This window comes from Orycteropus afer, unplaced genomic scaffold (assembly GCF_000298275.1).
Source record: "Orycteropus afer afer isolate SDZICR_OR568_19922 unplaced genomic scaffold, OryAfe1.0 scaffold00001, whole genome shotgun sequence".
In the NCBI taxonomy this organism is placed as follows: domain Eukaryota; kingdom Metazoa; phylum Chordata; class Mammalia; order Tubulidentata; family Orycteropodidae; genus Orycteropus; species Orycteropus afer.
In genome coordinates, this window is record NW_006921588.1 from 16,960,106 (window position 1) to 16,975,464 (window position 15,359).

The 15,359-nt window shown below is 36.2% G+C and overlaps 1 protein-coding gene across 1 annotated transcript in view; it reads right to left on the reverse strand.

The window, feature by feature from the left end:
- The window catches only part of UBE2E3 (ubiquitin conjugating enzyme E2 E3), a 147,721-nt gene extending 133,030 nt beyond the window's left edge, over positions 1-14,691 (reverse strand). Inside the window, exons 1-2 of the mRNA XM_007936306.1 lie at positions 14,498-14,691; positions 12,659-12,709 (exon numbers count right to left, since the gene is read on the reverse strand). Of these exons, the coding sequence (XP_007934497.1) occupies positions 12,659-12,709; positions 14,498-14,691 (245 nt within the window). The remainder of the gene's footprint in view (positions 1-12,658; positions 12,710-14,497) is intronic.
- Positions 14,692-15,359: the final 668 nt, after the last annotated feature.

Sequence of the window (15,359 nt, forward strand, 5' to 3'; positions counted from 1 at the left end):
AGATTGCAGTCAATGTCATGAGACAAAGTGTGTGTGAACTGCTGTCTGGAAGATGAATTTGCTCTGTAAATTTTCACCCAAATCACAAAACAACAACAACAAAAAAAACCCCAAACCCTAGCAGGTCAACCTGAAACATCAGAACTGTTTTACTAATGCCCAGCTCTTGCTCCAAAGACACTCATTTAAAAAAGAAGAAAAAAGAAAATCCCCATAGTAATATCTGGAATTTTTGGGGAGGGGAGGGGGTATAAATTCACAAGCTTAGGAAAAAAATATTGTATTAAATAAACTATGAAGCTACCTAATGCAAGACAAAATTAAGGCGGATCTACTATAAAGTCAAATTTCAGCAAAAACTCAGATCTGGTACCAGTATTATAAAATAGGTCCGTATCTGTCATACTAGACTTTTAAGAATCTCAAAAATCTTATGTGACTGGAGCTTTCCCCATAAAACACACAAATTCTCATCTGCACAGAGAATTTTTCCAACTGTAAAGCAATTCAAAAACTTGGACTGTTTCACAGTACCCCAGAGAAAAAAGTAGAGGTAGATTTAAAAGTTATTCATGACCACAGGAGAGAAATACGCAAAGAACTGCAAGGCAGAGAACAAAGATTTGCCTCTTCCATTATGATCATATCCAATCGCTGACCTTCTTTACAGGAGAACACAGGACAGGAGAGCTGGCAACTTGGGAAGTGCTCCCTGAAACAAACATGTTTCTGAACTATGATCTAAAAAATAAGAAGTCCTAGCACCCTCAAGCCAAAGACAGAAACTCTTTCTCCAACTAACCATCTGGACCTTACTTGTCAGATTCTAAAACCAACATTAGTTTTGGCTCCTTGAAGAGACTGTAAGCAAGCACATGGGATACACTTATTGCCCTAAGCAAGCGTACATAGACCCATCTAATCAACTCTGCTTTTACCAGATTTCTCAAGTGGCATGGTGCAATACAAAAATGCTTGCTTTCATGTTAAAAGTGAATCTAGGTATTCTGCCCTGGATCTATTTATTATACATATGCACTAGATATGTAATATTTGTAAAGTTTCTCAACAACTCTTGAGATTCAGTTTCAAAATCTAAACAAGCATGATGATACTTTATAGAGTTGTTTGATGAATTAAATAAGGTATTGTATTAAAAATTACTATCATGAGGAATTTAGTACAGGCCAGGTATTCAATTACGTCCTCTTTTGAAGTGGCAGAGAAGTTCATTTCTCACTGAATATCCATATGCTCCCCCACATTTTCCAGTCACCTTGCGCTAGTCGAGGCCATGTGGCTAATGCATACCTTACTTACAGACCAAAGTACTTAAAACCTAGAATGTAACTCTCCAGCTCTCTTGCCTAACCACATGTTCCAAATGGCAGACCTACAAGATGCAAACAGCACACATCTGAGTCAACGTCTGGAAGAGCTGCTCAGAAGAGCCTGTAGGCCCACAATGGACTTGATAGGAGCCAGAAAGAAACCACTATATGTTAAGCCACTCAGCCTTCTAGGTTTGTTCCTGCAACATAGCCTTGCACAATTTAAGGCATCCTTTTATACCTAATTGCACTTAAATGCAGCAAGATAAAATGCATACATAAAAATGGTAAATCTTGTGTTTAAGTATTAAGTAGTATATTCATTTCTGTCTAATTATATATATCATGAATGGAAATTATTAAAAGTCAGTATTTAACAGCAAAATGGAGTAGTCAAATATACACAGAATACTTGGAAATAAACTATTACTGATACATTCATTTTAAGTGGAAAGAACTAAAAAATTAAGAGTCTAAGTTAAGCATACAAATTATACAACAAGAAGCAATGATACAAAAATAATGACTGAGAAACTATAATTAGCCATTAGGAAACATGTAAAAGAAAGAGAAGCATAACAAGACCATAAAACACCTTTTCACTGTGAATAGTAATTTTAGTCATTCTTATTTTAATAGTTACAGTAAGTAGTAGAGGCCTCTGTTTACCCCACTTACAATAAGTATTCATACTTTTCTCATTGTAAAAATATTATACTGTGTTGATGGAGTGCTGCCCAGATCTGGCAGGGTGCCATATTATATACAACTTATTGTTCTATCATATTGTTATTGTTAGGTGCAGTCAAGTCATTTCCAACTCACAGCAACCCTATGTACAACATAACAAAAAGTTGCCCAGACCTGCACCATCCTCAAAGTCATTACTACGTTTAAGCCTACTGTTGCAGCCACTGTGCCAATCCATCTCCTTGAGGGTCATCTCCTTTTTTGTTGACCCTCTAAGCAAGACATCCTTCTCCACGGATTGTCTCCTCCTGATAATACGTCCAAAGTACATGATATGAAGTCTTACCATCCTTACTTTTAAGGAGCATTTTGGCTGTACTTCTTCCAAGACAGATTTGTTCATTCTTCTGACAGTCCATGGTATATTCAATATTCTTTGCCAATACCATAATGCAAAGGTATCAATTCTTCCTCAGTCTTCCTGATTCACTGTCCAGTTTTAGCATGCAAATGGGGTGACTGAAAATATTATGGCTTTGGTCAGACACACTTCAGCCTCAAAGTGACATCTTTGCTTTGCAACACTTTAAAGAGGGCTTTTGCAGCATATCTGCCCAGTGCAATATACTATTTGATTTCTCTTTTTTTTTTTTTTTAACTTTCATCAACCCTCAACCTTTCCAAGCATGACATTCTTCTCCAGGGAATGGTCCCTTCTGACAACATGACCAAAGCAGGTGAGACGAAGTCTGGCCATTCTCCCCTCCAAAGAGCATTCCGGTTGCACTTCTTCCGGAACAGATCTGTTAGTTCTTTTAGCAGTCTATGGTACTGTCAGCATTCTTCGCCAACACCACAACTCAAAAGCATCAATTCTTCTTCGGTCTTCCTTGTTCATTGTCCAGCTCTCACATGCATATGAAGTGACTGAAAATATCATAGCTTGTGTCAGGCACACCTTAGTCCTCAAGGAGATAACTTTGCTCCTCACACTTGAAAGAGGTCCTTTGCAGCCGACTTGCCCAGGGCTATACATTGTCTGATGTCCTCACTGCTTCTACTGGTGTCAATTGTAGAACCAAGTAATGTGAAGTCCCTGACAACTTCAATCTTTTCTCCATTTATCATGATGCTGCTTACTGGTCCAGTTGTGAGGATTTTTGTTTTCTTTATATTGAGATGTAATCCATACTACAGTCTCTAGTCTTCAATCTTCATCAGTAAGTGCTTCAAGGCATCCTTACTTTCAGCAAGCAAAGCTGTGCTGTCAGTGTATCACAGGTTGTTAATGATTCTTCCTCCAATTCTGATGCCACGTTCTTCTTCATACAGTCCAGCTTCTTGGATTATCTGCTCAGCATACATATTGAATAAGTACGGTGAAAGGATACAACCCTCCTGACACACTCCCTTCTTGATTTTAAACCATGCAGCGTCCCCTTTTTCTGTTCAAATGACAGCCTCTTGGTCTATGTACAGGTTCCTCATGAGTACAATTAAGTGTTCCGGAATTCCCATTCTTCTCAGTGTTAGCCACAATTTATTATGATCCACACAATCAAATGCTTTTGCATAGTCAATAAAACACAAGTAAACATCTTTCTGGCATCCCCTGCTTTCAGCCAAGATCCATCTGACATCAGCAATGATATTCCTCATCCCACGTCCTCTTCTGAATCCAGCTTTCACCTCCAGAAGTTCTCTGTCAATACACTGCCTATATTAATAAATAATCTATAAATAATCTGTATTGCCTTAATAAGAAAAACAAAAACAAATTAAGAGCATGGCTTTCTAACCTGACTTTATAATTCAGTCTACTTAAAATTGGTATTTTAATCATTTTCTGATGGTATTTCTCTCTGATAGGTCCCTGCGTGACACAAATGGTTTGCTCTTGGCTACTAACTGAAAAGTTAGTGGTTTGAATCCACTCAGCAGTGCCACAGAAAAAAATGTCTGGAAATTTGTTTCCTTAAGATTTAAAAAACAAAAAAAACAAACAAACCCATTGCTATGGAGCTGATTCTAACTGCTGGTAAGCCCATGTGTTACAGAGCAGACCTGAGCACCACAAGGTTTTCTGGGCTATATAATTTTTACCAAAGCAGATTGCCAGGTCTTTCTACTGAAGCACCACTGGATGTGTTCAAACCACCAATCTTTCAATTAGCAGACAAGTACAAATCATTTGGCCTACCCCCGGACCTCCCATAAGATTACAGCCAAAAAAAACCTTGCAGAATACCAGTTCTATTCTGAAGCACAAAGAGTCGCTGTGAGTCAGAATCAAGTCAGGAAAAGTCAGGCTTGGTTGTCCTTTTCTTCCTCTGTGATGGTGCTTCAATATTTTATTAAAAGTATGTAGATACAACCAGACTAAAGCTACATTATAACAAAAAAATATGACTGCCATTGAGTTGCCTCTCAACCCATGGCAACTCCATGTGTGTCAAAGTAGAACTGTGCTTCACAGGGTTTTCAATACTGATTTATTCAGAAACAGATAATGAGGCTGTTCTTCTGAGGCATCCGAGTGGACCCAAACTTCCAAACTTGTGGTTAGCAGCTAAGCAAGTACATTAACATTTTACACCACGCAGGCATTCTAAAACTAGATCATGCAGGAGTATAATTAACTGGAATTAGACCAAAAAGAAATAAAAATACAGCTGTAAACGTTTCTCACCTACATAGACCATAATAATTTAGTTGGTACTCAGCCATTCCTGTGATTTCACATAAAGGTAACATACTCATATCAAACAATGTAAGATTTATGTTAACTCCCAAGTCAAGAGGTAGAATAGGGATATCAGCTCTGAAGAAAGGGTTAAAGTATTGAATGTGATTCATCACTAGTAAGAATGAAAAATGGTTAAAAGAAAACTATCCAAAAATTCAGGAGCCAAGATAATCTCAGAATACACAGCTAGAGTAGGTTTTTCAATCTTAGCACTACTGACATCTTGGGCCAGATAATTCTTTGTTATGAGGGGCTGCCCTTGGCTCTATAGGGCACGTAGCACCATCCCAGATATCTACCTACTAAATGTCAGTAGCTCCCCAAACCCGCTCCAATTATGACAAGCAAAAATGTCTCCAGGCATTGCCAATTTTTCCCTCGAAAACAAGAACCAGCCCCAATCGAGAATCATTCATTTAGAGGCCAAAAATAGGTTAAAAAGTTTAAAGACATTTTTTCTCCAATCTTCCAACCAGTTCAATCATGGCCTATGAAGTGAGACTGTAATAAATCCAAATTTGATCCAGAATGCTAACCAGAATGGGAAAACATTACAGTCACAGCACTGTAATGGAAGACTCAGAAGAGGCACAGTGATGCATGAAATTGGATTACTGCCAGAATTTAGGAGAGCTGCACACATTAAAAGCAGCATACTGAGTGACCATCTTTGAGCTGGGCACCACTGCTTTCGACTCTGCCAGCCAAGAGATTTGGTTGCTAGGCAACACATATGCCACCCTTGTATTCTAAGAGGGAGATTAAGTTTCTAGCAGGCCTGTGACCCTTAATTTTTCCCATTCCTATTAGAGTCCGATTCACCAACATTTTAAAAATTTGGGTCTGTTCCGGTGTTGCTTCATCAGCCATGAGTGAACTGGGCTACACAAGTTCAAAGCACTGTTTCTTATTCAAGATTCCAGCAGAATGTCTGAATATACTTCCTTGTCAAAAGCACTTTTGGAAGAAAAAAATAGTCACTCTATTTCTCTAGACCAAGTGGTTGTGTATGTGTTTTAAATCTCAGTTTTATGGGGAAGGAGAGAATGGTGTATCAGTTCTCTATTCTCCATCTAAGGAGCCCTGCCGGCTTAAGGGTTAAGAGCTCAACTGCTCAACGAAAAGATGGCAGTTTGAACCTACTAGCCAGCTCCGCAGGACAAAATCGTGACAGCCTGCTTCTGTAAAAGATTTACAGACTTGGAAACCCCATGGGTCAGCTCTACTGTCCTACAGGATTGCTAAACTGGCATCAACTTCACGGCAATGGATTTGGCTTAGACTCTCAATCTGAGTACACTTGCATAATAAGCAAGAAAGACTTGATTTTCCTGATAATTAAATATATTCTTCAGTTTTACAGCAACTTAGTCAAGTAAGAATAAGGTACCAGTGAGTTAACAACAGAAAGGAATGAAAACAGTAAAGTAGCTGCTAGGTAACCATATAACCTTTCTAAAGCACAGTTTCACCCACCTTCTAACGCATTATCTGCATTCAACTTAAAGATGCCATGACAAAAATCTGGGGGAGGTATATTGTTTTCAGTCACATCATTATTACAGAAAATGTTTTTAGTCACACAGTACTGAGCCCTTCTGCTACACTGGCATATAGGGGGGAAGTCATTAGGTAAACTAAGATTATCCATTCCATTTTATAAGCAAACAATAGCTAACTAACTAATCTTTGAAGAATCATGAAAATTACAATTGTGGAAAAGAGCAAATACATGGGATATTTAATGTATTTTCTCCAACCCAAAGCTATTATTTTGCCTAAAAATTCCCTCTCTATGTCAATTTGAAGACCTCAATATATTAACTTAGCAAACTTTCACATGCAAAAGCACTGTGTAAAGAAATGCTAAAAATAAGATAATCTCCCCCTTCAAGGAACATTCACTCTTGCAGAAAGCAGACAAACTAGTAAATACTTGAAATACAAGTTTAACAACTTAAGGTGTATTACAGTTGTGTTGAATCAACTATTAGCTTATAGAAAAATAAATTATTCCATTCAAATAATAAACACTGTTAAACGATTAGTAATCCTCACAGTTTTTGAAATCTGTGCTCATACCAAGAAGCAGCTCTGGTGGCATAGTGTGTAAGGCATTTGGCTGATAATCAGAAGGGAAAGAAGATAAGGCAATCTACTTCTGAAAGAGTGACAGCCTTAGAAATCCAATGGGGGTCACTATAAATTGGAATCAACTTGATAGCAGTGAGTGTGGTTTTGGTTTTGGTATGCTAATACCAAATTTAAATTAATTATACAATTTATAACAAAAACTATCCATCTGTAGATGACCAGAATAGGATAGGATAGAACGGAAAACACCTTCACTGAGGGCAGTTCTATTTTATAAATCAAGCTTCCAATTCAGATTTAATTTTTATTAAAAAGGAGTCCAGGACATTTTTTTAAAAGTTCAAAATAAACAGACTTACATGATTAATGAGATATAATTTCATTTCCTAAATAGGGTACATACTCACAGTATACACTTCCTAAGCAAAACAGTAACAAAAAACAAATACATAAAAAAAGAAAAGGTAATCTACACGTGTGGGAAGATTTAAAATCAAATACTATATAAGCAGTAACAATGTAGGTAGCATACCTTATTTTAATCATTAGCTTGCCTTCATATTCTAATTGGAAAATGATTAGGAAATTTCTCCTTGGGTAGCTGATTGTTGTTGTTATGTGCCGTCAAGTCGGACACGACTCATAGCAACCCCTCCTTGGGTTTCAGAGGCAGTATCACTATGGAAGCAGATTGCCCATCTTCCTTCCCAGGAGTGGCTGGTGGGTTTGAACCGCCAGCCTTCTGGTTAGCAGTCAAGTACCTTAGGCACTACTTTATCAGAGCTCCCAGGTAGCTGATAAACCACATCAATTCCGAATGTAAATTGTACAAATCCTGATACACTCTCATTCTCAGTAAAACTGAATAATGTTGTATTTAAAAAAAAAAAAAAAAAAGATAACCATAATCCCTATTTTAAAAAATTTAAATTATAAAATACTAGCCAGTCAGAGCATTCTCTGTTGAATTAAGTATCATTTGAACTGCCAACCTTCTGTTTAGCAGTCAAATGCCCTAGGCACTACGCCAGCAGAGACCCAATCTTATGCATAGGAGCTCTGCTGTGCAAACAGTTATGCAGTTAAGTGCTGGACATTAACCAAAAGGTTGGTGGTTTGAACCCATCCAGCAGCTCCAGGGGAGAAAGACCTGGTGACATGCTCCCATAAAGATTACAGCCAAGAAAACTCTCTGGGGCAGTTGGAATCAACTCAATGGCAGTGGATTTGGGTTTTGGCCACTTTACTGACCCAATTTACTATTACAAAACTTTAAACGTATTTACGTATTTAATCCTCTTAACGGTCCTACAAAGGGGGTTATCATTTACAGCTGTGGAAATTGAAGGACCAAAAAAAAAAAAAATCCCTAACTTATCTAGGTAATGCCACTAAATAAAAAGCAACAGAGAAGGGATTTGAACAGACAGGCCAGCTCCAGTATCAGTGTTTTTCAAACCTTAATATACAGGCAAATCACCTGGGAATCTTGCTGAAATGCAGATTATGATTCAGTAGCAGGGAGGGGTATACAAATTATGCATTTCTAACAATCTCACCTATGAGATTGCTGCCGGGTCTGCAGAGCATCCTTTCAGTACTAAGATTCCAGTCTACCCCAGAAAATGGTATAAAGTGGTGGTAACTTCAGGAGGTAGTCCCATCCACAGTTAAATTAGGCTTATAAACAAGTCAAGGGTGAGCTCTGGTGGTGTAGTGCCTAAGGCATTTGACTGCTAACCAGACGTTGGTGGTTCAAACTCACCAGCCACTCCTCCAAAGGAAGATTGGGCAATCTATTTCCATAGAGATACCACCTCGGAAACCCAAGGAGGGGTTGGTATGAGTTGAATGGACTTGACGGCAGCAAATTTGGATTTTTGTTTGTTTATAACTTAATTGTTTTATTTTAATAATAAAAATCGTGGCACTCTGGAGGCGTAATATCTAAGGCATCTGACTGCTAACCAGAAGGCTGGCGGTTCAAACTCACTTAGCCATTCCTCGGAAGGAAGATTGGGCAATCTACTTACATAATGATACTGCCTCGGAAACCCAAGGAGGGGTCGCTATGAGTTGGGTCCAACTCCAGTTTGGTTTTTTTTGCAATAATAAAAATTAGCAAAACTTTCACTTTTTATAGTACCCGTTTTCAGGTTTTGCTAGTTAACATATTAACACTGTAACAAGATACACACCCCATAAAGTCTTTCCCACATCCAAAAACTATTCACAAATATCCCTTAAATATTTACTGTAACATATAGATTCAATGAGAACATGATAAAAAGTATTTATTTACATTTTTCACATATGCCCAAAAAAAAATCTCTGGAAAACAGAAAGAACATAACACACTACTCAACAATTCTAATCACTAATTTTCTCGAAAAACAGATAAGGAAATGCCCATTACACAATTTCCCTTCATTCTCATTGGTGTATCAATTATTTATACTCTAACCTAAACTAGAGTATGCCAACTAAATATTGTATAGAACATAAATTTGAAACCACTAAATGAATATTAACATCCTTTTCTAGGATGTTTGGCCCACGGCTCTGTAACACCTAATAACTTTAATACCATCAAACCACTGGAAATAACATCTCTATCAAACTTCTATACTATCAAGAAAAAAATATTAACATTATCGAAATATATTCAGACACATTTAATTCAACAACTAAGTCAACCTCAAAAGGGTGGTGCAAACAGTTAACAAGGTTGCAGGCTCAACTCCACCAAAAGGCATCTGGGAGGAAAGCCTGGTGCTCTACTTCTGAAAAATCAGCCACCAAAAACTCCATGGAGTACACAGTTCTTCTCTGACACAAGGGGTCGCCACGACTCAGAATCAACTTAATGCAAACTGATCGTGGTAAGATCACCGTAGGTGAATATTATACAAAATTGCCTAACAAACATTCAAACATAGGAAGGGATTTAGAACATTCGCCAAATCATTAAACAATTGTTATTTTGCAGTATTTTGTTATTTCAGTCAACATTTTCCAGACTGTACAGATACCTACTTTTTCCCTGAAGAGGAATTAAATCTGTGATATTCTGACAAGCTTACAAAAATCATATTCAAAACCAAAATGGAATTGTGATTAAATAACTACACATGAAGTTAGAAGAATTAGGTTTCCTAGATCGTAGGCAATATGACCTCATATATTCTAGAATTTATGAACACAGAAGACCATTTTTAATTAATTACTAAATTGAACTACCATAAAGCTAACATTCTTACCTATGGACCCGTGAATTAAAAGAACATAACACCATAATCCATCACATATCTAACATAAAATTAAAAATACACTACAAATTCAGAGTTATCTGCGAAAATTGAAAATGCCTCTGCTAAACGCTTGATATTCCCAATTCCTGCTCAAGGACAAGGACTAACTAAGCCTTACAGTTTCTCTTCTATCTCTTATAAGTATAAAAAAAAAACTATACAAAAAAAAGTTTAAAAAGACATAGTATACTTATTAACTATCTTATGTAATTTAATATATACATTTATGCATATGCTCTCTTCCACCCCCAAAAAATGAAGTCATTTAAAATAAAACACACTAAAGTGCCTGGGTATTTTATGTGTCAAGCATACAAAAGACTGTCCCCAAAGTAGTAAGAAACAACTTCTCCTAGTTTCCTATTAAGACTCATACTTTTTTTTTTCCTTTTAATCACTTACAAAGAAACTCATACACTTAAAAGAACTGGAAAATTGAAAGACATCACTTGCAACAGCGGACAATCATCGCAGGTTGTTACAAAAGAAAGCAGAGTCCATGTTACTATTCACAAGCAATTCAAAAGTTTTACTATTTCACTAGTCCAAACACTAAATGTTTGCATGCACTATCTCATGGACTTATATATGAAATTTGGTATATTCACAGAAAAATAAAAGACAAGTGAAGTTTTTATTTTATAGAAAGATTCTATTTGCTCTATAACAATCTTCAATGATGTGGTGGAAATATTCCTGGGTCAAAACATATAAAGCAGCATTTCTTCAGCAACTAGCAACACTACACTATTGCTCAACGGGTATTTAAACTGGGCTCTGTAGATTTATGCACATTCTAGTGTGTGACATTTGCAGAAAATGTACAGAAACCTTTTAAAATATTTGACCTTACATGCAATTTTAAAATATTTAAGAGTTTTCAATTACTAGATCTTTGTGTTTCACAGAGGGAAGTATCAGAATACACTCTGCAAATTAAGTGATTCTTCCAAAGAGCAAATTTAACTTGACCTCCCTAAATGGCTACAGATTTAACACACCATTTAGAAGGCTGGAAAAAAATACTTTGATTTATTTATTATCTAAAGCAGCAGTGTCCAATAGAAATATAATGCAAGTTACACATGTAATTTAAAATTTTCTAACCACATTTAAAAAGGCCAAAAAATTAAAATAACTTATTTTATAATCTCAGTATATCCAAAATACTATCATGTCAACATGTAATAAATACTTTAAAATCTTAGTATGGTATTTTACCCTTTTTTTGTACTAAGTCTTCAAAATCCAGTTTGTATTCTATACGTGCAAGCACATCTCGATTCGGACTCACCACAATTCAAGCTCTCGACAGACACATGTAGTTCATACCTATGTTACTGGACAATGCAGCATTTAAGGAATAGTTTGAAATTTAGCTTAACACTACCTGTTTAAAACTAATTGACATTCTTTTTTATTTTTTGGACTGAATACTGTGACTACAAATACATATGAACAAAATGTTAATTCACTTGATAAAACAAGATCAGATCACCTTATCGGAGGATCCAGTTAACACACAATAAAAAGCAACTGGATTATACCCTATAGCTCAAATAAGCTCCAGAAATAAGTCTGATCATCACACACGAACACAACTTGCAGCAAAAACAAAAGAAACTAAAACATTTTTGTCTCAAACCATAACACTGCCTTATTTCTAGCAGCCTCTCATTCTTAAGCACGCAAAGGATCTACATGGTAATTTCTCTAAGTTTCACAAATTTGGGAAGCCATACAGTCATGTTAAAAAAATACAGAACTATGTTAAGAGGAACTGAAAAAAAAAATTACCTATAAACTGCTTTTAATGCATTTTATAACAACCAATAATCCTATTCTCCTTAAACTCCACTGAAATTCATTCTCCCAATTCATTTACATCTTTACAGACTTTTATTTCAGCTACCAAAATCCCTAAAAATTTTTCCAAGTAATCAGGACATTTGTTTAAAATGCAAATTCCAACAATGCATTCTCCAGAAAACAACTAAGTCCATTAGCTTAGCACATAAAATTTGTCCTTAAGACAAGTCAATTGAATAAATCAGACAACTATACTCTTATTTACTGCATTTACATTTTTGTAACACCACAGTCAGCAATGTCTAAATTTGGAAGGTCAGTTCAGATTGCACACAAGCAGTAACTTCAAAGCTTAACATTTTAGAAGTTTCTGCAATATACTTCAGAATATAGCACTCCTCAGAAACGCTACATAACAAAAATCAATGCTATTCAAACTAATCTTAGTAAGCCTCGTAAAAATAGTATAACTGTAAATATAATACGCACGATATATGCCAAAATATTTTTTCTCCCAAATTTATTTAATGCACCTTAGACAATTTTTGTTCAATCCACTTGAAAATCTGAAAAGCAGTAAATGTTGCCTCCTGTGCTGCATGCGTCCAGGAATGAAACATTAATCTCTTGACATACTCCCACAATTTGAAATGAAAACAACCAAATTTGTTTCTTACCTACAGTTAGGAGGAGGATCGAGGGTTATTTCAGCTAGCTCCTTCTGAATTCTGTTAGTGAAACGAGAACAGACAAAAAGCATTTGCGATAGCCTACAGAATAACCGGGGAATTACACTGCCCTCTACCACCATGCAGTTAAATGCAAGGCTGGCTTTGCCTTCAGTAATGCTAACATGGCTGCTTCCTCTTTGTTCTCAGAGGCATAACCCAAATCCCTCAACAGAAACTTTGCAGCTTTTTTTCTCACTTGCTACTGTAAACAAGTAAGACATTTACACCTGATTTGGAAAATAGTCCTCCACTAGTACTCAGTAAAGGAGATAAAATCTATTTTAAAACACTTTTTACCAGAGAAATTCTCTTTTCAAGCTTATATGCAAATGAGACAAGAAGGGAGGAGGGAAAGCACTAGAATATTTGACAATGACTTCAAGTCACTTTTACTAAGGTAAGAATGAGCAGACTACTGTAAGAACACATAAATAGTTTTGACAATATTTTATGTTTAAAAAAAGTTTAAAATTTACAAATATCTTTAACAGTGAAAAACTTACAAAGGACTCTGACATTCTTATTTAATCTCATCTGTTTTTCCTGATGTTAGGTACAGCATTTAAATTTAATAAATTTTAGGGAAAAGGGGATAATGGTATGTTATATAGCCTTACATTAGAAAAAAAGCAGTTCTGATTTTATTCAAATGTAAAATGTTTTGAAAACTTAAAATTTGTTTACTATGTTCAACAAGATTACCAGAAATTGAGAAGTATTATAAATTATTTCAAAGATACCATTTAATAAAACTATTCTCAAGTTATTATTAATGCTTGATTATTATGCAATACAGAAGTGAAAATCTATAGAAAAATAGGAGTATTTCAGAATCACTACAGAATACAGTATCTGATCAGGTTTTATATTTTCTTTGCCCTTTAGTTGTGATCAATAAAAATCAACAGAATGTCAATACTAATTCAATAGATACATTTGATGTATCTCTGTCCACATAATTACTGGAGTTCATGGGTATTCCACAAGCACCATCACTGATGGAGTCCCATTGATAGGATTTTTTTTCTTTCATCACAGACAATATAAATCAACAGGAAACAAATGATCTTTCACTTACACTCAACAAAATATGTTTCTCCTGCTGTTGAGTATTAAATGTGTCAAGCCTATCCACAAGTTTTAAAGAGTTGCACAAGGATAATGAAAGTTTTCAATAGCCAAGTGACACCTAAAATTGTAAATGGCTACTTTGCAGTTTTATGTGCCATCACAAGAACACAGAGGAATAATCATAACTTAAATTACACCTGGGGTGAATGACTTAAAGCCTTGTTTGTAAAACTGAGAAGAGTTTGTAGCACAATTTTAAATCTGCTTTCACATACAGCCAAGGCCCTGAATTTATAAATTTTCTGGCAAATGTGATCATGTCTGATCACTAAAGTCTCATTAAGAGTCACTGCTGATCTCTAGAAGTGTCAATGTCAATGAAGAATAGGACTGGACAAGGAAACATCCCCACTGTACCATCTAATTTGGGTCCGTAAATAACCCATGGCCAACTCCTTAATCTGTCAGACGATTAGCCCAATCTTTATACAGGGGCACTCTTGCTGAAGTTACCAAAGTTTGCTTAAAACTGTAATTCTAGGGAGGTGGTTTATGTACCACCTACACGAAGACAATTATTCATTCAAAAACAAATAAAATTGATCATAAAGTTAATAATTTCTAACCATTGCTACTGATGTAAAATCAACAGAAGTGTCCAACCATTTGGAAGGCAACCTGACAGTGTGCTTTAACCCTTTTGCAACACATTACCTTTTAGCACTAGTGGATAACTTAGCAGTGGTTTTGCTAGACAGTTTGGTGTTTTTCTTCTGCTGGGTGGCAGAAGGTTTTCTTTCTTCTTGTTCTTCAGGCTCTGGAGCGGCTGGGTCTCGCTGGTCTGCATCTGAACTACCACTGCTGGTGCTTGGGCTCTCATCATCGGACCTTTGCCTATCACTGGACATCTTGGTGAAGTTATTTCTTGGAAAACTTTTAAAGAGAAAAGAGGCAAAACAAAAAAAGGAAATGTTAAGTCTAAGAAATAAACCAATAGCAGTTTACTTTCTTAAAATTCAATTAAAATCATATTTTCATGAAAAGGCTTCAAAAGTGTTCACACTTAATCATACAGCAAGGTTACAGGGGACGTGGTATGTCTCACAACGCCAGCGTTCAGGGATTTACCGAACTCAAGTTAGAAAACCCACTCACATTTTTTTTTCCACCCGTTGGACAATCTATCAATTGTCTACTTTCTCAGAAGGCATGAAACAGATTTGCCAGGGAACTTAGGCAACGAGCATTAATAACATATGACACGCTGTAAATAACAGATCTCGCTGAAAAATGTTAAAAAGTCACTAATAACGTCTAAATATTTACACACTGATACTGGTCAAAGCTACCAAATTCCCTTTCCTAAAGGAAAACATACCCTGTTAATCGCCCATATGCTTATTTAACGTGGCGATTCCTCCTCTTCTGTGCACGTAAGGCTTTAAACACAACACTTAAAAATTTAAAAATCAACCAACAAGCTGCTCTAGCCGTTTTCACGGCCAGCAGCGAAGATTCATCCGGCCAAGAGCGAGCTGCCACCCTGGGAAAAGCAGAATCCAAACTGCACCTTCTG